Here is a 23,972-nt window from a genome sequence, read left to right on the forward strand (position 1 = left end):
TAAGCGTGTTATACATAACCTAGAGCCACGTGCAGCCCCCAGACCCAATCACGTTCCGCTTCTGGTCGTCTGAGCACCTAGCCTGACAGCCCCGCCACCCGTTGGGTGCCTCCGAATCCCCGTTCTTGCCACTTTTTAGTACCTAGTACCGCAAGGAAGGGTGGCGTTACAATGGGGTAGCCTCGATACTAAACAGGCACGCACTGCACAGCAGAGATGGGGAACAGTTAACATGCGTGTCCTGCTGAAGCGCGCACCAGTGAACAGCCGTGATTTCCTTTGACGCAGCAATGACACCTCTCCGGTCCACTCGCTCGCTATTGGCAAATGCCCACAGCAGACTGTTTGGCCTAGGAGGGATTTCATGCAGGCTTTGATATTATTTACTATTATAATAATTATTGTTAACTTTTGAATATTATTATTTTATTTTGTGCTTGTTTGGTAGGATTTATGGGGGCTCATCGACCTGCAAAATCATTGTGTGATTTTTCCTGTTGCTTTTTCCTTTTAATTGGGGTGCTTTTGGTACACCCCACACACTCACTCCTTATATGTCCAGGACTGCCCTACCTTTTGCCTCTTCGCCCTATTGCTGTTTTGGGGCAATGTCGGGATTTTCCAGGAAGGTGCATTATTGTGATTCTGCCAGGTGTGAGAGTTTGGGTGGGGCCTGCCCTGGGGAGGAACTAATGTGGGGTGGGGTACCTTGGTTTGCATTGAAAGGCCAGAGTGCCAGGATAGAATAGATGCACATTTCTTTTACAGCTAAGACCCCTAGCGACCCCCAAATGACATCCCTGTCGGATGGATTCCCGGGAGGATAGCTCAGGGGCAACGTGCTCGCCTTGGAAGCGAGACTACACGGAGCAACACAGGTTCGATCCCCGGGTCTGCGCTTAGAAACGTGTTGGGTATTAAGTGCATTATAAATAACCTATATCATATTCTCTTGTTCCCCCTCTCCCCCCTCTCTGTTCTCGCTCTACATGTCCCCACTCTCTTCGATGGGAATGACTGCTCTCTGTCCCTAAAACTCCTTGTGCCCAATCCCGTTTCTGGTCCTTCTCACTTCTTGCCCCAAAGCACTGGAATTCACTCCCTCTTGATGCCACGTCCTCCTCTTCTTCGCCATCTTTTTCGTTCTCAGCTCAAAGACTTTTTGCTTAACCTCGATTCTCACCACATTCTGTACTGTTCTCACCTTTTGCACTGTGTGTGCAGCGCTTTGGCGAATGCGTTTTAGAAACCAAATACACTACAAATGTACACAAAGGCCAGCATGTGTGAGTTGGCAGATGAGGAGTAGGGGCCAGGAAACTGTGCTCTGGTCCTTGCCATACACCACCTGCTAAGGCTGATGAGAGGTCAGAAGTTTGGGTTCAGAGGAATCTGAGGCCTGCAGTCACTCGCGTTGCCTTTCTTAGTCTGCTGGCTGGGAAGCTGAGGGATGCCTCAGACCCCACCCTAACATGCTCAGTGGCCCCCTGGCACCATCAGTGGCAGGGCAAGGTGCTTGTCAGGGTTAATTGGGGCAGGGTCCAGCATCCCTGCTTGTTTCTCCCACAGTTGTACCCTCCTGCCTCCCACAAGCACAAAACTCTTCTAACAGAGACCAACATTAAATGAAATCTAAGCTATGAATGAACCTGGAGACATGAACGCAGGTGAATAGTATTTATTAGGATGCAAGAAACAGGGAGCCATGGCAGATGTAAGTATACGAAGTGTAGTCAGGCACAGCACAAGGGAAAAAGGCAGACCAATCTGATAGTTTGTGAGGTCGGCGCGGCTATACGGGGGCAGGGTTTATTAAGCTGGGGCTCAGAACCAGCAGCGTCCAAAATGTGCTCTCGAGTCAGGTACCAAAAAGTCAATGAAAAACTGATGAGCGTCAATACTGCTGTTGTCCTGTAGATGTCAATGTCAACCCATGTTTAGAATTGCATCATCACAGATTGGGAGTTTAGATTGATGTGTGTGTAACACCGAAGGGAAAACATAGATAATATGTTATTATTATTTTTTTTGCAACAGATTCTCATCTTGAAGTCTTGTTAATGGAATAGAATTATTTGATAAAGTTAATTAACACACACCAGACACGCATTTCCTTCAGAGGACCTGACAGAGCTGAACCTGCATTGAACCCGTTTGATTTGAGTCCATTTTTCTATCTGATTAATTCAATTTAGTCCATTTTGTAATTGCTGTATAATTACTTTGTACTTAACAGGCTTTTTAAAATAGATGGCGCCCCCTTTCACGTCCTGTAGGACCCCCGATCACGCCTGTCCGGCTGGTCTTGTAGTGGCATCGGCCACATGTCTTTTAAAGGCTGCTTAGAAACATGCTACTTTGAGGCCACGCCAGACCCTTCTTAGAATACATTGTTGGTGACTTGTTAGGGCCCCTCCTCGATTTGTTGCAATGGTGGTTAGGGTTAGCACATGATGTTTAAAGAAGTGGGGGTTCAGTTCATCTCTGAACTGGAGAAATTAGTTCTGTGTGTTTTACTAGAACTTTAAATGGTCCAATTTAGTTTTTTTACAACTGGAATCGGGTGGAAACACCCCATTCCTCCTAACCCCCCACCACAACCAATATTGCCTGACCACAACCTACCATCTATCATTTGTTGGGAAAAAACGGTTAACATTTTTTTGAGGAAATAAAATGTGATTAGTCAGGGTTTGATGAAAACACACAAAACCAGAGTAATCTTATCCAGTCTTGGGAATCAGCCCGTAACATCACACATTATCAGGAATCAGAGAGTCTCAGGGTGGAAGGGATTTGCCGGCAGAGCTACGCCCCAACAAGTCAACATGGTGAAGGGAAGAAAGCGGGAGAAGACAGAGGAGTGGCCTGAGGAGTGAGGAAAGGATGGACATGGGCATCATTGGTGGCAGAGAACAAGGGTCGGAGACTTGGAATCAGGTGCCGGAGTCGGTACTCATGCCAGGTCTCAGGGGGCAGCTCAGGCCCGGAACTGGGGCCACTTTCTGATGAGGTTGTAAAAGCTGTTCCCGGGGCAGGCGGTGGCAGACACATTGCGATGGCCCTTCAAGGCGTAGTTGGAGCGGATATACCCCCTGGAGACGCCACACCTGATCAGGCTCTGCACGGCGTTCAGGGCGGCGGAGCTCGGGATTCTGCCTGAAATGAAAGAAAATAACAATATTGTCCATTAGCTTCCAACTCCAGCAGAGGGTCAGGTTCTGGGTGGTCTGTAGGCATCTGCGTTGGCTTGCATTGCCGCTCTTAGCATACACTGTGGTTATTTCAGCCCACTCGAGTAACAACGGCACCGCATTAAGTGGGCGGAACTTCTCTGGAGCGGGCAATTGGGCGGGGGGTCCAACAAAATGTTTCAATTATTTAGTAGAGGCCTCAAGGGGGACTTCAGTTTGACTCCATGCCACCATTCCCTGTGAAGACAGTGCATAATAGCACCAACATCTCTGCCCCGCAGGTTCTGAGGACCTAGGAGCTGCAAGGCACCATTTGGGTGGCCTCGTTGCATGTGGAAGGCGCATCTGAAAAGAAACCGCACAGGTGTTGGATGGAAGGGATTGCCCCGATGCTTCATAACCCTTGGGAGACCCTTGGGAGACCCTCAGGGTGACGCCATATCAGTCTTGTTCGGAACATTACAAATGGAAGCACCCATTTGCCAGTCAATTCTCATTGTGTCCAAATATTGACCAGGCCGGCCATAATTGGTATGATATGATATGATATGGCATTTATAACGCGCCTATACAGAGGTGCTTCAAGGTGCGACAAGGCAAAGGAGGGGAACAGAGGGAAGACAGACAACGATGCTACTAGGCCAGGTGTCATTCAGATCGTGCAAGTGCATGGGAAGGGGGGGAGGAGAAGTGCTGGGGGTGGGTAAGGGGGAGAGGACAGTGCAGTACATGGGATAAGAAAATAAATAAAAATAAGTAAGGCCAGCAGGTGGCAAGTGCAAGGGTAAGTGCAGACATCAGGTGTCAAGTGCTGGTAGGGGGACTGTAGGGGTACAGAAAACAGTCCCCAAGTGCGGGGTTGCCAGGAGGGCAGGGGAGGAGTGCGACTGGTAGGGGAGGGGACCTGGCCCGAGATCAACGGGCGGCCAGGCAACCAGTGCAAAGTCAGAGTCAGCCAGGAAGTCAGCAAGGGAGAGGAGGAGAAAAAGCAGAAGTAAAGAGAAAAGTTTTGAGGTGCTTCGGGAACCGAAGATGATTCTCCTCAAGTTTCAGGGAGGCAGGGAGGCTGTCCCAGAGGGAGGCCCCAGCCGAAAAAAGAGATCTACCACCAACTCGTTGCTTGGAGAAGTGACTGACCCTGAGGGAGTTTGAGGCAACCGGTCTTTCAACCGACCTTTCCCGATCACTTTGAGGGGAAAGGTCAGCTCAGCATGGCAGGGAGAACTGTGAGTCTCATTGCAAGTTTGGAGGTAACTCAAAACACTGGTGATCGTCCTAATCATGAGGAGTACACCCCCAGCAGAGGTATGCAAAACATTGTGGCCGGGGGCTTCACTTACTTGTGAATGTGCCAAGCACGCAGATGCCAATGGATCTCGAGTTCATAGCGGGGGCGTGAGCCCCAACATTGTTCCAGCCGCGGCCTTCAAAGACACTGCCATCCTCACCAACGATGAAGCTGAGAAGAGAAACAATAGACCATTGTGTAGAGAAGTGGCATCACATCACAGAGAAACAATAGACCATTGTGTAGAGAAGTGGCATCACATCACAGAGAAACAATAGACCATTGTGTAGAGAAGTGACATAACATCACAGAGAAACAATAGACCATTGTGTAGAGAAGTGGCATCACATCACAGAGAAACAATAGACCATTGTGTAGAGAAGTGACATCACATCACAGAGAAACAATAGACCATTGTGTAGAGAAGTGACATCACATCACAGAGAAAGAATAGACCATTGTGTAGAGAAGTGGAATCACATCACAGAGAAACAATAGACCATTGTGTAGAGAAGTGGCATCACATCACAGAGAAACAATAGACCATTGTGTAGAGAAGTGGCATCACATCACAGAGAAACAATAGACCATTGTGTAGAGAAGTGACATCACATCACAGAGAAACAATAGACCATTGTGTAGAGAAGTGGCATCACATCACAGAGAAACAATAGACCATTGTGTAGAGAAGTGACATCACATCACAGAGAAACAATAGACCATTGTGTAGAGAAGTGGCATCACATCACAGAGAAACAATAGACCATTGTGTAGAGAAGTGACATCACATCACAGAGAAACAATAGACCATTGTGTAGAGAAGTGGCATCACATCACAGAGAAACAATAGACCATTGTGTAGAGAAGTGGCATCACATCACAGATAAACAATAGACCATTGTGTAGAGAAGTGGCATCACATCACAGAGAAACAATAGACCATTGTGTAGAGAAGTGGCATCACATCACAGAGAAACAATAGACCATTGTGTAGAGAAGTGGCATCACATCAGAGATAAACAATAGACCATTGTGTAGAGAAGTGGCATTACATCACAGAGAAACAATAGACCATTGTGTAGAGAAGTGGCATCACATCACAGATAAACAATAGACCATTGTGTAGAGGCATCACATAGCATTGTTGCAGTACACTAAGAGAAACATAGTTACATATCACTGAACCAATGAACATGCAGTCGGCATCTGTCAGGGTTTGACCAGAACCAATCGGTTTGGGGTCTCAACACACCGGGCCAATAGGGATCTGCTTTGTGTGGAGTTCTGAATAAAAACAATGTAAACTACAGCTTAATTTTATCCCCACACTGGTTTTAGGATCATCGACAAACAGCGGCCAGCTATGGATTACTGTCATTGGTCCTTGCCAATATTTGTTTCACAGTGATTAGAAATCCAGGAAAGGAGTTATAAGAGGGGGCATCTTAAGATCTTTCAGTCACTGGATATGTTTGGGCATTATTCCTCCCCTGCCCCTCCCTCATTATATCCTTACCTCGTGTATACTGTCTGATACTCTCTTCTTCCCTATTCCCACTTTCTATCCGCTCTCTCCCCCATCTTTCTTTCTCTATCCCTCTCTACTTGGCTTCTTTCTCTTTACTCCAGTGTCGCTCCTTCCCTTACTTTGCTGCCCACTGCGTCGCGCTCCTCACTCCTCCACTGTGTCGCGCTCCTCACGCGCTCCCCTGTCTCGCGCGCCCCTGTCTGTCTGTCCCTTACTCTGACGATTGGTCTTATTTTGGAATGGTCCATCTGTCTCTGGCTCCTCTTCCCCCTCTGGCCTCTCTTTTTCTTGTCTCGCTTTCTGTCTCTCTCGTGGATTTCCTTCGCCCGGAGCCATGGACCCGATGTATGGTCATCAGGCGTCAGCAGGTCTTCTTCTTGGCGGTTCATCTGTTTGCCTGTAGCCTTCTTATTTTGGGCCTGTGTCTGGGTTCCTCAGTGGATGGTATGGATTCTTTTGGTATCAGATTCAGGCAGTGTTTACTGGGATTCTCTTCCTTCTCTGGGAGAGACGCCTCCAGAAGGAGGAGATTCATCTCATGGCATTGCCCACTAGGGGTACAGGGGTGACTAATATAGCACACATCTAGGTTGGGAGCAACAGAGCACTTTATAACGATAAGAGAAGGGTAAACAAAGGGTATACCTCCATGGTATGCTGTGTTAGCAGGGGGCTTAGGGGTAGGGCCTATAGGGTCAGCCACTGGATATTCTCCATAGGTCAGAGCGAGATATGTGTGATGTCTGCTTGTTATTTCTTAAAGAACAATGGGCCTCATTATAACTCAGGCGGTCCGGACATAACGGTGGCGGTAAACCTGCCGCCACCGTTGTTTCTGGACCGCCTATCCCGACTCCTGCAGGCGGGAGGTGATGTTCCCGCCAGGTCTGACCTGGCCGGTTTAAGACCGCCCGCCTGCAGGCGGACGAGGAAACACCAGCAGCATTACGAGATGCTGCCGGTGTTTCCATAATCCCCATTCCCATCGAGTCCCATAGGACTCAATGGGAATGGGGATTAACACCATTCCGCTTCCGTGATTCCCAGAAAACCGGGGTTGTAATGCCACGGTATTTCCGGGAATCACGGAGGCGGAATGGTAATACGAGTCCAGCGGTAACCAGACGGTTTTACCGCCTCGGTTACCGCCGGACTCGTAATGAGGCCCAATGTCTTTAGCCCTTTCCTGATGTGAAGGAGTGGCTGCACTGCTCTCATCAAAACTAGGATGTTACTGGAGTGGCCCCTTTCCTTGTACTCTCCTCGCAAGTCAACTTGGTCTCAAAGCTAGAGATCTTGTGGGGTCTAGAAGAGCGCAATCCACCATATCAGAGCCAGGTAGGCTGGCGGATGGGTGTTCCCTGCTGTCCTGAACCCTATTCCCGCCTGAATGGGTAGCCATTATTAATGTTTTAGGTATGTAGAGAGATGGTCGTGTTGTTTGGTTCTGGTGATGAAGTGCACTTCAACGTACAGAGCTGCATCTTCTGCAAACCTTTCAATGTTATTTATTTACTCTGGTTTAAAAACACATTAAAAAAAAACATGTGAACACTTACAACATAGTCATAGATCATAAAATCGTAACCCATTTACATCCATAATTCATTTAAAGGGGTTACCACATTCGATAAACATTAGCATTGTCAGTCCAATTCAGCGGGATAGCTTGGAAGTATTTTGTGAGAGGGTAGGCAGTGAAATGTAGTACACATGTACTATGTATAATGTGGGACGGTGTTGATGCAATTTGCTTTATGTCCATTCATTGTGTAATGTCCGTGGGGTCTCGCCAATGTTTTCGGTGTCCTTTGCTGTCCTAGGTTCCAGGTAGGTGGACATCACCTAGGAAGCGGTTTGTTGAGTGCAATGTTGACACTGGTGTGAAGAGGTTGGTGATTTAATCCAAACGGGACATACTTGCCTTTAGTGAGTGGTAGATGAGGTGTAAAGTGGCAGTCTGTTTCTGTGACTGTAGGAGGTGGCAGGTAAGGCACAACCTGCAGCCTACTGCCTCCTGATCAATGCCTCAGGGCTGTGGATGAAGATAGTGATGTGCTTTCTCTCCCTTGAATGTCCCAGAACAGAGAGCAGGCCCCAAGGTCAACAACAGATGGGAAACCTTGGCTCATGGCTGGACTGATGAGAGATGATGGACTAATTGGGAAAGTGGGGCGTCATCTAATGTGACTCAAGCACCTGGGTTTCGCTTACGTGCTGCTAGCCAAGCCGAAAGTCCAAGGTTGGTGGGAACGCCAACCAATCAGTGGGTCTATGGGGCAACCTGCATACAATGTTGCATAGACCAATCCGCTGCCATATTGTCTGCTATAATCAGTATTATACATATTTTGAGGTAGTTTGAGGCATGCCTTACAGATAAGGGACAGCCAATGAAGTACTAACCCATATGTATTCTATAAGTAGATATGTTCCCCTAACCAATCCCTCCTATCAATAGGTTTTACAGTTTGCCACGTAAGATGACATCATGGATGATGCATATTGGAGTATAAAACCTCTATCTAATCTAGTTTGGGCATGAGTGTGCAAGCATCAGACCAATGTCTGCCAGTTTGCCCTGCTTTATTAAATTGAGAATAAAGTAGTACTTTGCCATATTCTTTGAGTCTGTCTGGTTATTTGGTCTGAGATCTTTATTGGTCATCCCATCTAGCAAAAGTGACGCTTCAAGGAGCTAGAGCAAATGTTGGTATTGGTACGGATGGTTCACTTCTAATCGATCTAGGCCCAGATCCAGACCTCCAGACGCTCGACTGCTCCCGCTAATAGCCAGAAGACTAAAGATATGGTTGACAGGTCCCTCTTTGATGGAATTCCTGTCTGGTCCACACAGGTGCCCCATGGATGGAAGATGAACTGGTCGGTTGAGGAAGAGTCAATGCCGAAGGACTCGAGATAAGCCACGGACGTAAGTAGAACATTGGAAAAGGCAAAAATAGGTAGGGGGACTGTGTTGTAAAAAATACATATATATAAAAGTAACAGGATTTTTGTGGGGATTAGAAAGAAGGGAAGTAGATACCTCAATTCCTAGTTCCAAGGGGACGAGAGGATACACACTAAAAAGGACTCCAAATGGGGGTGTTAAGGAGTCAAAATGAGATTAGATACATTTACAGATACAAATAAAGAAACTAAACTAAACTACTAAAGATAGTAAAGGGAGGCGAATGCAGACAAAATAACAAAGTGCACATGTGTGGGGTTATGAATATATCAGTGTAAAGCTTGTGTTGTGTTTAAACTGATGGATATACAATTATAGTAAAAAATTAAAGTCAATCAGCAGGATAAAAATCTAAGTAAACTAATAAATAAAGAAGCGACTCTTAAAATATCAATGATAGAAAGTGTAAATGAAGGAACAAAAAGAACATGGTTGCATAGATTTTAAATGTGGTTATAAAACATATAAAGTTGATTTTTCGGTTAAATTACCGTTGATTGATGGTGCCCGCTCAAATTGATTAGTGTGGTATACGTGATAAAATAAAGAGAAGAACAAAGGGATGGGCAAGTATAAACAGTCGAGAACGACTTGTCATAATAGGGGACACTCCTCTTCTACACTTATGCAGGACGTTGCCAAAATACACAGCTAAGATAAAGAAGTTTCATTCGGAGTGGGTTCGGGGCACGACCAATAAGACACTCATGCTGTGGTGTCAGGAGGGTCTGTTGGTAAAAACAGTATTGCAACACATGATGACATATTTGCATGCCACAAATAAGGGCAAGAAGTTACAGAAAAGGTTGGCGATTTTAGAGTTATGGAAAATGCATCAGAGTGAGAAAGAAGATCCAGCGGAGAAGGAGTGAATGCTCAATCAGCATAAAGAGGACGATGTAACAAATTCAGCTCCTCTTTCCCCTCTTGGAAATGAGAGCGAAGACACAGAGGAGAAGGGATGTTATCCCCTAAAGGAATTTAAAACAGAGGCGGAGTACATTAGTCTGACATATGAGCCCCCCGCTTACAACAGTGAGGATAATGGGGAAGAGAGCAAAAGCAGAGAACGCAAATATCTCGACACGCAATGAAAGTAAACAGCGTGATGAGAGAAAGCATAGGCAAGACAGACAGATGGAGACAGAGGAAACAGAAATAAATGAAGGACAGAGCTATGGGGATAACAATAGTACAGAATGAATGGATTGGAGGACAGATATTACTGAAGCTGAACGATAAGGACGTTGATGGGATTTGAGAAAGAGAAGAGAGAGAAGAGTGGGTACGGAATGAAAAGGAAGAGAATGCAAGCTAAGGGAAGAATGAAGAAGGTAAGAGGCAATGAAAGAAAAGGATAGGTTAGAAGAGAAGAGAATAAAGGAGGCAGAAGAACAAAGAATGAAAGTACAAAGTTTGCAAAGAAGGCGAGAGGAAGATGAATTAAGGGTGATGAGGAGAAGGGAAGAAGATATTAACACAGTTCCTTTGCCTCTGGGGAGCATGTGCAAGTGGATCTAGGTACCCTAACCTAAGCCCTGCCCACCTGGTGCCTTCATGGTTGCTGCTCTTTTTCCCCACTTAGTAAGCCATGCCAACCTGGTGCCTTCCTGGTTGCCGCTCTTTTACCCTACTTAAGGAGCCCTCCAGCCTCTTTTCCTTTGCAGCTGGGGAGCAGGTGCAAGTGGATCTAGGTCACCTGGCCTAAGCCCTGACCACCACCTTAGCCCTGTCTCTTCCTTCCTGCCCTTACCTCTTAGAAAAAGGGTGTCTCTCGCCTGGGCGTCCAAAGCGAAGGGCAGTCGAAGAAGACGGCAATTCCTATTTGGACCTGTTCAGGCCAGGAAGTTACAGGGCATGACCCCCTGCTCAGACAGCAGCTAAGCATGCACCAACATGTGTTTACTCCCTTTGTCCCCACAGGCCATCCCCACCCCTTCTGTTCTCCCCGTTATGTTCACTTGTGCCCCTTTTCGCACCCAGTTGTTGCCTGTTTTGCTTGATTCTTCTACCCTGCTCTCCCTGACCCCCTCCAGCCTACATCTGCAGGAATCTGTCCTGATACATTCTCGTTTCACCATCACAGTCTTGTGGCCAATGCTGGATATGACTTTTATGGACTTCATTCATTCAGAGTGTGTCACCCTTTCTCAACTCTCATGCTGGAATTCCTTTGCATCTTGTACTCATGGTGACCCTGAATCATGCTGTTCTCATCTTCATCTTGTATCCTGGCTTGCAACATTATGTGTTACTACTGACTTCTCCAATTGTATTCACTCTCCCCTCTTGCTTCTCCACTCTTTCTTGACTGATTACTCTCTGTTCGCTCCTCCTCTCCCTTTCTGCACCCCTCTCCCTCACCTTTTGTTTTTCTCCTGCTCTACCAGAAATGTTGTCAGGCCTAGTATGGTAGTCACCTGTCTGTTTCCATTCCCTTCCCACTCTCCCCCTCCCTTCCTTTTCTATGTCTTATATCTTGCACTATCTGAAATTTCGTCAGGCCGAGTACCATAGTTAATTTCACAACCTTACTGTTCAAGGAGTGTACGAATGAAATTTGTGGGATGTTTTCACCCACGCATCCAAGCCCTGCAACATCATTGTGCATTACTGACAGCGGAAACAGCATAATGGCCGCCGCAAAGCATGTTGCTGGCCAGAAATCACCAGAAGGTTCGCAGTGAAAACCTGACAGATAGGCCACCATCCACTCCTGCCTCTGTCAGTGTTATCAAGCCTGGCCAGCCCCATCCTTTGGCTGCCCACAGAGCAAAATCAGTGCAAAGGAATATAGTGCTGGTCAAAATCCGTTTTAATTGATGTCAAAAATTGCTAAAATCATGGCTCACAGAACCACTAAAAAGGTCCCAGCTTCTTGTTGGGGGGGTCAACATCATTCTCCTGCAAGAATCTACATGAATCTGAGGCCCACAGAAGTGCATCTATATTTGAACAAAGTATATTTTGAGGATTGCTATCTGGTAAGGCAATTGGAAAAAATGGGTGCAATACCGGTGCTTGACACTGACCGGTGCTAGAGATCTAAATTCTGACAGGAGACCTGTATTTCTGAAGCTAAATTGTAACCGGAGTTAGCTGAGACTTCAAAGGCTGGCTGTCCCCGGGAAGCTTCCACACCTAGGCTTCCCAGCAACAGCACAGGAAATCACACCGTCATGTTAACCAGATGCAGAGTGGCACCCTGGTCTGCTGACCTCAGTCAAGACAATAGACTCTTTCAATTGAACAGAATATGCTGATTTAGGTGTGCCTGAGCAACTGCTCTGGGGGAAGGCAAGACATCTGACCTCTCTGAGTCAGAGCCAAGTTTCTAGGGGTGGAGACAAACCACTGTGGATTCAGAGAGTCCAGCAAATGTATGTTTTATTAAATTGCTTATAAAATATTGTATCAAGCTGACAGAAATGTACAATTTGGGGATTCTTAATATGAAAGATGCACCCACAATTTGAGATTAAGCTGGACGTTGTGAGATGTTCTGAGGCCAAACCTCATAATTATTAATATTGTAGACACTGGGTTTATACTAGAAAAATGCAAACTTACAGTAATATGTGCAGAGAGGGGGTGTACCTCTGTCTAAGGTTTGGGGCGAACCCAATATTGCAAAACCCATGAAAATCGTGAATAAGTTGTCATTTCTGAACCCAAGCTCTTAGAGAGAGCAGGGTTGAACAGAGATCTGTCTTAATTAATTTGTGAAGTGTACATGTCATTTCAACAACTTGTGTATCTGGGAAGCATGTCTGGTTATGAAAAATTGTTTTTTTAAGTAAATGCTAAGGGGAGGGACTTCAGCCAAGGCATAAACATAGCATCACTCTGACTCATTCTGACTCACTGTTCCCTTCTCCAGTCAGGTCACAGTAAATCCTTTAACCTATCAGGATCCTCAGAGGGTTGGGCATAGAAAGTCAGCCTCCACACCTCCTTTGGAAACACATAAAAAGAACCATTGAAACCCAGATAGGGACTTCTCTTTCCACTTTCTTGCGCAGCACTTTGCCAGACCAGAAAATATCCAGAAAAACTCCATGCTCCAGAACTTAGAATCCAGATAGACTCCAGAACCACAACTCCTTATAGTTTTTCTGTAATCGCGCTTTACGCACTTGGAAAAAGTGCAGCGAATTGAAAAGTTAGCTCCTGTCAAAATTGCTGTTTCTTGCTTTCCACTGCTGAAATTTGTTTTCACACTGATAATCATTCATGAATCATTGCTAGTGTTGACCTGAAGTAATTCAAAGTAGCTGTCACTTACCCTGAATCTCCTATAGAGAATTAAAATCATTTTTAGCATATTTCTCACTTCATTGCAAATCACATTTAAAAGTATTCCAAATACCACAAAGTACACCGACTGCGTGTGTTTTATACGAAGTAGGAATTTCCACCCTGAATGTAAGGATTACATGGAACAAGCTATTGCTCTTTAGGAAAATGCACGATGAAACAAACTTACCACCGTTCAAAATCCTGTTGGGAAACGAAACAGGTGAAAAAAAGTCGGCCCTAAGAGACTGGAAACATCAATGTCGAGAAATCCTCAAACAGTTAGGGACGGATGAGTCAACACTATGGAATAATCCAGATTTTGTAAAAAGAAAATTACTGGATCTCGACTGGATCGTAATTGGGAGAGAAGAGCCTGCCAAAAATCCATGATAAATCAACCAAAAGAAGCAAAAAAACGGAATAAACTTCAGAAATATCTGGCACTGTCTCTGTGCAAGCACCTCAGAAAATACTATTTGATGTTCCGTTTAAACATTCTAGAAACAAAAGAAATTCTGAGGAACAGGCGTGCGATTTTAAGGGGAAATACTCTATGCCGATTCTGTGGGGAGAAAGATGAAAATTTAAAACATCTCATTCTAAATTATACTGAACTAAACGATCAACGTGATAGCTGCATGGGAAAGGTGATGACAAATTACCAGACGCTGTTTGAAGAGGAATGGTGGAGATAACTACACTTGACTGAAAGCAAGCCACTGTTGATTGCAGTAATGCGATTTTTAGAGCTTCTGCAGAATCGCCTAAAAACGAATCCAGTGGTTGCCAAAACAGTGTCCCACACAGTTATAAGTCAGGAGACCAACCACTCTGGAAAGACTGATAAGAAAGAATAACTGTTGGGGCGAAGTCAGAGGAAATGATGGCAGAACAAGCCTTAAGAAGTAGACCAAATAAGGTGTTATAATGAAGAATACTTAAGGACGATAGATGGAATGTTGAACATATGTTAAAGACAAAGTTTTTCAAAAGTTTGTATAAACTAAATGAAAATAAAATAAAATTTTAAAAAAAGTATTTTTGCCTGTTTAAAAGCATACCGGTTGCTCTAAGCTTGCTGGGGGGAACGGGAACTGAACTGCTTTTGATTGTATTCCTGAAAACCTGTGTGCCCTCATTTCCATCTCTTCATATTGCATAGGGGGGGAGTGAGTTGTCACAAGGGAAAAAGTGACCATATTATCTCTTGTTGAATCCATATCGAGTTTTATTTCTGTGCCTGCATTCTTTATCACTATTGCATTTCCTTGAACCATAAAAGTATTCTCTGCTACCTTATCCTTCCTATACCAACTTCTAAGTTATTAAAGAATTGCGCTACTGTAATATTATCCATTGTTGATCACTGTTATATTCATAAGTGTGCTATCAAATATTAATTTATTCATAAAAGTGTGATAAATATACTGTTTAATTTTTCCAATAAACCTTTTAATTTGCAAAACAAACCTACTTCTTGGCTCAGTGAGGTCAGGAGGATTCAAAGAGAGGAGCGTTATATAAGGGTTTATCATCCAGATTGAAAGAACTTGACGTAAAAATATATAATTAAGGGCTTCCATTGGGCATCCCAGACTAGGCATTGATACATAAATCCTGTTGGATCACCACGCTGTGTTACGCTGTAAAAGCACCCCTCGAAGAAGGGCACTCTAAGGAAACGGTCTGTTTTGCAGAATGAAATAACACACTTCTGTAAATCAGGAAGGAAATCAATTTCCAGAATGGCGTCATTGGTAGATATTAAAATAGCAAGAGAGCACCTCTTACATAAGCTATTTGTGAGAGGTGAGTGGACTCAGCAGGACCAGAATATGTGTTTATAGGCAATCACACAACAGGTCACTGCAACTGAGTTAGATATCTGGATAGATCAGGGCCCCTTACATGTGGCCCTGAGTGAACTATGCATGGCCCCTAAAGCCAAGGATGAGCACGACAAGATTGTCAGGATAGCGGCATATTTATATTTATATATGGGAGCCATACAGGACAAATGTGCTGAAGGCCAAGATCTGGCAAGTAGGCAACTGATGACATTGAAGAAGGCCCAATCTGACCTGGACTCGTCTGAGCAGAGGCTGCAGAGGTGTTACGCTCACCTGGCTCCCACAGGGGCGTCGATCTGAACTGGACAGCTGCGGTCTCCAGCAATGTGACGCGTAGTGCCGAGATGACGGACTGGACTGGCCCACCTAGCTTCGTTTGCTTGGCCCGTAGGAATATTCTTCTGCAAATGGAGAAAGGGAATTAACCACCCGTGGAGTTGAGCGTTAACCCCCCCCACTCCCACTGTTCTCCCCACTGATCACCTTTGATGTCCCCTCTTATAGTCTCACCTGATGGTTTGGAAAGATGAGCTCTCCATCCTGCGTTGAGCGCAGGGGTGCGTAGATAACCAGTTGCTTCGCTGGCTCGAGGGAATTGATGAGTTCCAGAACAATATTGACTCTGAGAATTCCAGCAAGATGCCGTAAGTATGTAGTTCGTAAGAGTTCAAATGTCTGACTTTCACTCTTGTCCGATTCCTTGCAGGTTGGAGCTTGACCTTAGCGAAGAGTTCCTCGTGGCAACCGGTAATATTCAGGTAAGGATTTGTATTAGCCAACACAGTTCGATAAATAATGTCAGTATGTAACCTGTTGTTTTCTCCCTTATTCAGGCGCTGAGAGAAAGTATGAAGTCTCGGGGAATAATGCCTCCGGCGGTAAAATTAGGTAAGTCTATTGTGGAGAGGAGGTTTCCACTTGTTTGTCCTTTTATTTCACCTTGCTGTCCTTTTGTTTCCCCTTAGAGTCCGGGGTTCGGCGAGGATGCAGCAGAAGCTGCGCCGACCCGTGAAGAGGAATAGTACCCCGGTGGTAAAATCAGGTACGTCTATGGGGGGTAACTAATATTGCCGCTGTTTATTCCCTTGGCTCACCTTGCCGTTTCTTGTCCTCCCCTTAGGTGCCGGAGTGCGGCGGGAACATGCAGAAGGATGCGGATGGAATTTGAAGATGCTGCAAAGGCCGGTGAGTTCAGTGCGGCGCTGCAGCAGGCGAGGCGGCGCGCATAAAATAACTTCTTTCTTCCAGCTCGAAGGCGCAGTGGATCGGGAATTCAGGTAAGGATCAAAGGTATTGCTCTTGTTCTAACCTTTTCTCCTTCTTTCTCCCTTTTTCTAGGAGCTCCAGACTCGAGGCGGGCGTGGCAGAAGACTGTATGCAGACTTGCAGGCACGGTGAGCGTTACGCTGCTGGATGCAGAATAACGCGAAGCGTGTGCTGCTCTTCGGGCGTGGTTTAAATAGCCTCCAAAGTAGTCCCAGGTAATTATTCCTCCCCAGGCCCACCCGAGTAAAAAATAGTCCCTAGGTAAAGTAGTCCCTTCCAAGCCTCTTTTGGCTTGGAGCTCTTGCAGCATGGTCTGCATCAGGTAAGTTTGCAGCATGGTCTGCATCAGGTAAGTTTTAATCTATGAGCCTGGCGTCTATGGCGCCAGGACTGACTCTCCATATGAGCCTAGCGCCATAGGTGCCAGGACTGCACCCAAATAGCCCCTAGCAGGGGTTGTTGGGCTTGCTTGGGGTAATTTGATGCCTGCTTCCGGGGCTGCTGGACTTGGTCTGGGTCCCCGGGGGTAGGCATCATGACAGCACTCCCCCCCAAAGCCCCCCCTAAAGTCGTTCTTCCCTGTGGTTTCGGTTTGTCTGGGAAATTTCAGTGGAATTCTTTCACCAAATGGGGTGCATGAACGTGGTCACTAGGTTCCCATGACCTTTCCTGTGGTCCTTAACCTTTCCAGTCGATTAAATAAAAAAGTTTTGACTTTATCAGCTTGGAGTCTAGGATGTTCTTAACTTCAAATTCGGGTTCCCCGTCTACAAGGATGGGGTCTGGTGGCTTGGTTAGTCTTGTCCCTGGTTGCACTGGCTTCAAAAGTGACACATGAAATTCGGGGTTAATTCGCATATTAGCAGGTAAGTCCAACTTGACAGCCACCGGGTTGATAATGGCCTTAATAGAGTAAGGTCCCAAATATCTGGGGTTAAAGGTCTGAGTTCCCTTTAGAGGTATGTGTTTTGTGGCTAACCATACTTGGTCCCCTATCTGGTATTGTGGAGCATCACTTCTATGCCGATCAGCATCTTGTATTTTTCTTTCGCCTGTTTTAAAGGTGCAGTTGCTTCCTCAAAGGCTTGTGTAATCGTAGCACGTAGATGGTCCACTGCGGGCATTTCTAAGTGTTGGGGTGAGTCAAGGTCTGAGGTTTGAGGATGGTGCCCATATAAGGTATAAAAGGGGCTTTGTTCAGTTCCAGAATGTACTGAATTATTGTATGCATATTCGGCTTTCCAAAGAATGTCTTTCCAATTACTCTCAGTCTGATGTAACATACAACGCAGGTATTGTTCGAGAGTCTGGTTGGTCCTCTCCGTTTGACCAACGGTTTGGGGGTGGTGACTGGTCGATAACCTCACATCAATTTGCACCAATTGACAACATTTTTTCCAAAAATGTGAAATGAATTGACTGCCCCGGTCAGAGACCAATACGGATGGAAATCCGTGTATGCAAACAATGTTTTCGAGGAACTCCTTGGCCAGGATTGAAGCTGAAGGTAATCCCTTTAAAGGAATAAAGTGGGCCATCTTGGAAAAAAGATCCACAATAACTAGGATGGTGTTAAATCCATTGCATGGGGGTAGATCAGTAATAAAGTCTAACGATAAGGTGTGCCATGGTGTAGACGGAATGTCTAAAGGTTGTAAGAGCCAGCTGTTTTTTTCTTCTGACTTTTGTTTTGGGCGCAAATGCCACAAGACATCACACATGATTTAATATCCTTTCACCAGGTGTGCCACCAGAATTGTCTCTTAATTTTGGCTTCAGTTTTTTGCAATACCTGGGTGCCCCTCCATTAGGGTATCATGATAACGGGAAATGACTAGCTCTTGTAGTTCCTTGTGTGGCAGAAATAGCCGCCCTTGGTAATAAGGCAGGTCATTGGTGACATAGTAGTCCGGGCCTTTCTTTACCCACTCCTGCAGGGCTGTAGGATCAAAGAGTTGCTGGATCTTTACCTGAATGTCCTCTAGTGTCTGTAGAGTAGTCATGCCAAGAATCCTTTGTTCGGAAATTATAGGTACTGGTTCTGGGTTCACTTCTGCTCTCCCATCCTTATTCGGGATAAGGCGTCTGCTTTACCATTCTTACAACCTGGTCGACAGGTTATCACGAAATCGAACTCGGCAAAGAACAATGCCCATCAGAGTTGGCGTGACGATTGGGCCTTGGCTGTCTTTAAATACTGTAAGTTCCGGTGATCGGTGATCACAGTAATGGTATGCCTGGCACCGAGAAGATAGTGCCGCCAAGCCTTGAAGGCGGATTTAATAGCTAATAACTCCTTGTTGGTAACCGCATAGTTTAACTCGGGTGCCGAGAACTTTCTGGACCAAAATGCTACTGGGTGAAGCGGCCAGTTTCAGGGTCCTTTTGAGACAGGACAGCTCCCATGTCTAGACTGGATGCATCAGTTTCCACTATGTAAGGAAGTTGAGGGCGCGGGTGATTTAATACAGGTGCAGACGTGAATTTCGCTTTCAGTTCTTGGAAGGCATTTTCTGCTTCTTCAGTCCACATAAAGCGTTTATTTTTTCGCAAGAGTGCTGTGATGGGATGTACAACATATGAAAAATCCCGGATGAATCTGCGGTAGAAATTGGCAAAGCCGAGCATGCTTTGTACTCCTTTAACTGAACTTGGTGATGGCCACTTAAGGATTGCGTCCACATTTCGTGAGTCCATTCGGACTCCTCTTGGGGTTAGGATAAACCCAAGGAATTCAACTTCTGTGGCATGAAAAACGCATTTTTCCAGTTTTGCATATAGTTTGTGCTGGCGCAATTTCTCAAGGACTGCTTGGACATGCTTCAGATTCTGAAGAGGAGTATACTAGAATATCATTGATATATACGACAACACAAACGTCAATGAGTTCACGAAGGACATCGTTCATAAAGTATTGGAAGGCTGCTGGTGCATTGCACAACCTGAAAGGCATCACCTGGTATTCAAATAACCCATACTTAGTGTGAAAAGCAGTCTTCCATTCGTCGCCCTCTTTTACACGTACCAGATGGTATGCCCCCAGGAGATCTAACTTAGTGGATATGCAGGCGTCCTTCACTTGGTCTAGTAGTTCAGGGATCAGAGGCAATGGGTATCGGTTCTTAACAGTTATCTGGTTCAATGCGCAGTAGTCTATGCACGTTCTGAGGTCACCTTCCTTTTTGGGCACGAAGAACAAAGCTGAAGATTCAGGGGACTTGGATGGGCGAATGAAGCCATTAGCAAGGTACTGGTCTAAGTATTGTCGTAAGTGAAGGTTCTCAGGTTCCGTAAGGGCGTAGATCCTGCTACAAGGGGGTTGTGCACCGGGTATGAGATCGATTTGACAATCGTACGATCTGTGAGGTGGTAAGGTGTTTGCCTGTTCTTTTTGGAAGACATATTGGAATTCTTGGTATTCTGGAGGTAGTTGCGCGACTGCTGTGCTTACTGTGGCCAGGCCTGCATTCAGATTTTTCTTTGGGTAACAGGTTTGTGCACAATCCGGGAAGGTTATTCTCTTCTCTCGCCAATCAATACAAGGATTATGTGTTTCCAACCAAGGTATCCTCAGTATTATTTGGAACTGTGGGGCTTTGATTAGATCAACCACAATAGTCTCTCGCTGCCCATCCTGACCCAATAGTGTCATCTCTGCGGTGGAATGAGTTACAGGCACAGAGGAAATTTCAGTTCCATCGACTGTGGTGATGACATCTGAGGTGGTTTTTCGGCAGAGAGGTAGATTCATCCTGGAAGCCAATTCGTAGTCCACATAGTTTCCTATGGCCCCGCTATCAATGTATGCCCTTACTGCGTGCATACGCGATGGCTGCCTTGGATCTATGAGGACCATTGGTATGATGAAATGCGAGGTCTGAGTACCTTCTTCAAGCTCGGCAAGTGGACCTCTACACTTGTCGGGCGTGGTTGTTTCCCGAATCTGACTCCATATGGCTTTTATCAGCAGCTCCTAGCCACTTCTTGGGTGGTTTTACAGGGCAATCCTGTAGAAAATGCCCAGAAGTTCCACAATATAGACACAATTGCATTTGCCGTCTCCTTTCTCTTTCCTTCTGGGTTAAGGGTCCTTTAATCCTTCTGATTTGCATGGGTTCTGAAGTATCTGCTCCTTTGGGATTAGCGTGGGTTTTGACCAACACCCGATTCTCAAACTTAGCTCAATCAGCCTTTCTGTTCTGAAGTCTGTGATCTAACTGGACCACTAAGTCTATATATTCAGCGCAGTCTTGAGGTGGGTTCACGACCTGAGCCAAGACATCCTTGAGTTCTCCTCGAAGCCCTCGATGAAATAATGTGATTCGTTTTACCTCAGGCCATCCAGTTTCCACTATCAACCTATTAAAGGTCACGATGTAGGATGATTACCCTGTCATAGGGACAAAAGGTCATTTTCCAGGGCCTGTCCTTGGGAGTGCCGGGCAAATAGTCTTCCCATGGTCATTTGAAAGCCCTGAAAATCCCGAAGAATTGGGTCATCCTGAGTAACTAGTGGAATTGGCCAATCAGCTGCACTGCCGCTGAGATATGACAATACAAAGGCTACCTTGGCTTGATCGTTTGGGAAGGCTCCAGGTCTGCATAAAAAGTGCAAGTGGCATTGGTTCATAAACACGGCAAACCTTTTGGGATCTCCGGCAAAACGTTCAGGCGGAGCTAATGGAATATTTCCTGGTAGGTTTATTTGCACAGGGTTACTCAATGACACAGGAGCTGGATTTCCCCCGGGACCTGGTAGGGGTGCTTGTCCCGCCTGGCTTTTCAGTAGTTGCCTAGCAAGGTCATCAGTTCGCTCCTTTGACAAAATCAGTTCTCTCCTGAGAGCATTGGTTTCTTGATGGGCGGAATGCACTTCAGCCCTCAGTTCCCCTAGTAATTGGGCCAATTGGTCAGTTTCTGAGGGTGTCCAGTGAACTCGTCGAAAAAAAACTGGTCGACTGCAATTTGGTCGACGCAATTTCGTCGAAAAAATTTTTTTATTTATATATTTATTTTTGGGGTTTTCGTTTAGTTAAAAAAGGGGTTTTTAGAGAAAAAAAGGGGGTTGGGGGGGGACCACCCCAAAAAAAAAAAAAAAAAAAGGGTTAAAATAGAAAAAAAAAATTTCGACGAAATGGTTTTCGACCAATTTGCTTCGACCATTTATCTGGTCGACCAATATTTTTCGACGAATTGACTGGCAACCTTTCTGAGGTATCCATAATGCCCGGGTGGGAATTTGTGGGTAGGCTTCGCGTTCTGTTACGCTCACCTGGCTCCCACAGGGGCGTCGATCTAAACTGGACAGCTGCAGTCTCCACCAATGTGAAGTTTAGTGCCGAGATGACGGACTGGACTGGCCCACCTAGCTTCGTTTGCTTGGCCCATAGGAATATTCTTCTGCACATGGAGAAAGGGAATTAACCACCCGTGGAGTTGAGTGTTAACCCCCCACCCCCATTCCCACTGTTCTCCCCACTGATCACCTTTGATGTCCCCTCTTATAGTCTCACCTGATGGTTTGGAAAGATGAGCTCTCCATCCTGCGTTGAGCGCAGGGGCGCGTAGATAACCAGTTGCTTCACTGGCTCGAGGGAATTGGTGAGTTCCAGAACAATATTGACTCTGAGATATCCGGCAAGATACCGTAAGTATGTAGTTCGTAAGAGTTCAAATGTCTGACTTTCACTCTTGTCCGATTCCTTGCAGGTTGGAGCTTGACCTTAGCAAAGAGTTCCTCGTGGCAACCGGTAATATTCAGGTAAGGATTTGTATTATCCAACACAGTTCGATAAATAATGTCAGTATGTAACCTGTTGTTTTCTCCCTTATTCAGGTGCTGAGAGAAAATATGAAGTCTCAGGGAATAATGCCTCCGGCGGTATTGTGGAGAGGAGGTTTCCCCTTGTTTGTCCTTTTGTTTCACCTTGCTGTCCTTTTGTTTCCCCTTAGGGGCCGGTGTTCGGCGAGGATGCAGCGGAAGCTGCGCCGACCCGTGAAGAGGAATAGTACCCCCGGTGGTAAAATCACATAAGCCTATGGGGGGTAACTAATATTGCCGCTGTTTATTCCCTTGGCTCACCTTGCTGTTCTTGTCCACCCCTTAGGTGCCAGAGTGCGGCGAGAACATGCAGAAGGATGCAGTGGAATGAGAAAATGCTGCGAAGGCCGGTTGGTTCAGCGCGGCACTGCAGCAGGCGAGGCGGCGCATAAAATAACTTCTTTCTTCCAGCTCAAAGGCGCGGTGGATCGGGAATTCAGGTAAGGATCAAAGGTATTGCTCTTGTTCTAACCTCTTCTCCTTCTTTCTCCCTTTTTCTAGGCGCTCCAGACTCGAGGCGGGTGTGGCAGAAGACTGGATGCTGACTTGCAGGCACGGTGAGCGTTACGTTGCTGGATGCAGAATAACGCGAAGCGTGTTCTGCTCTTCGGGCGTGGTTTAAATAGCCCCCAAAGTAGTCCCATGTAAGTATTCCTCCCCAGCCCCACCCGAGTAAAAAATAGTCCCTAGGTAAAGTAGTCCCTTCCAAGCCCCTTTTGGCTTGGAGCTCTTGCAGCATGGTCTGCATCAGGTAAGTTTGCAGCATGGTCTGCATCAGGTAAGTTTTAATCAATGAGCCTGGCGCCTATGGCACCAGGACTGACTCTCCATATGAGCCTGGCACCATAGACGCCAGGACTGCACCCAAATAGCCCCTAGCAGGGGCTGTTGGGCTAGCTTGGGGTAACAGCTTGATGCCTGCTTCCGGGGCTGCTGGACTTGGTCTGGGTCCCCGGGGGTAGGCATCATGACAAGAGGAGCCAGGAGTCAGAAAATGATAGTAGACAGTATATCATTAAAATAAAAGAGGACATGGGTATCCTGCAACAGGAAAGGGCAGACCAGGATACCAGAATTCTGGCCTTGCAGAAGGAGCAAACAAGAAGGTTTGGACTCCCTACTGCAGAGCCAGAAAAAGCTGGAGCAACAGATAGATTTCAACAGGGCATGCACAAAGCAGGTAGCCACCCTGCAAAGTCAATTGGATAAAGAAAAAGAGGAGAACAATACCTTGATTTTGAAAGACCTGGATACCCAGGCAGAGTTTAAGCGCCAGAAAGCTGGTGCCCTTCAAAGGCAGAGGGACGACCTGGCAGCACAGATGCAGGCTCTTACTCAGGAAAGGGACACCTTAGGCCAGGAAGTCTGCCACTTACAAAGGAAAATGGAAGAAAATCACCTGGCCCTCCAGGGACTGGGTGACCTCCAAAAAGAGCATCAGAACTTGTTAGAGCACGCCAGGAGGGTGGAAGAGGCTCTGGCAAGAAAGGAGCAGGCCAGTAGGGATGGGACTCAGGAGGTAACCCTCCTGCAGCAAAGACTGGCCCAGTACTCCAGGACAAACAAGGAAGCACAGAGAGAGAATGAGGCTCTCTGCCAGCACAATGATAGGCTCCAGCATCAGGTAGCCATGCAGGAGAGACTGATAGAGTCTAGTAAGGCCTTAACTGAGGCACTGAAAGCGCAGGCTCTTGCATTGCAACAGGGAGCAGGGGCTGACAGAGATGAAGTGCGCTGGGAAAGAGAAACTCCTGA

At 46.1% G+C, this 23,972-nt stretch overlaps 1 protein-coding gene across 1 annotated transcript in view; it reads right to left on the reverse strand.

Moving 5' to 3' along the window:
- Window positions 1–1,663: 1,663 nt before the first annotated feature.
- Window positions 1,664–23,972, reverse strand: part of LOC138565822 (peptidoglycan recognition protein 1-like) — a 53,656-nt gene continuing 31,347 nt past the window's right edge. The window contains exons 3-4 of the mRNA XM_069643007.1: window positions 4,535–4,653; window positions 1,664–3,159 (exon numbers count right to left, since the gene is read on the reverse strand). Coding sequence (XP_069499108.1) covers window positions 2,981–3,159; window positions 4,535–4,653 — 298 coding nt within the window. The 3' untranslated portion in view covers window positions 1,664–2,980. The remainder of the gene's footprint in view (window positions 3,160–4,534; window positions 4,654–23,972) is intronic.

Source organism: Ambystoma mexicanum, chromosome 2p, assembly GCF_040938575.1.
Source record: "Ambystoma mexicanum isolate Mex_15411 chromosome 2p, UKY_AmexF1_1, whole genome shotgun sequence".
Taxonomy (NCBI): Eukaryota; Metazoa; Chordata; class Amphibia; order Caudata; family Ambystomatidae; genus Ambystoma; species Ambystoma mexicanum.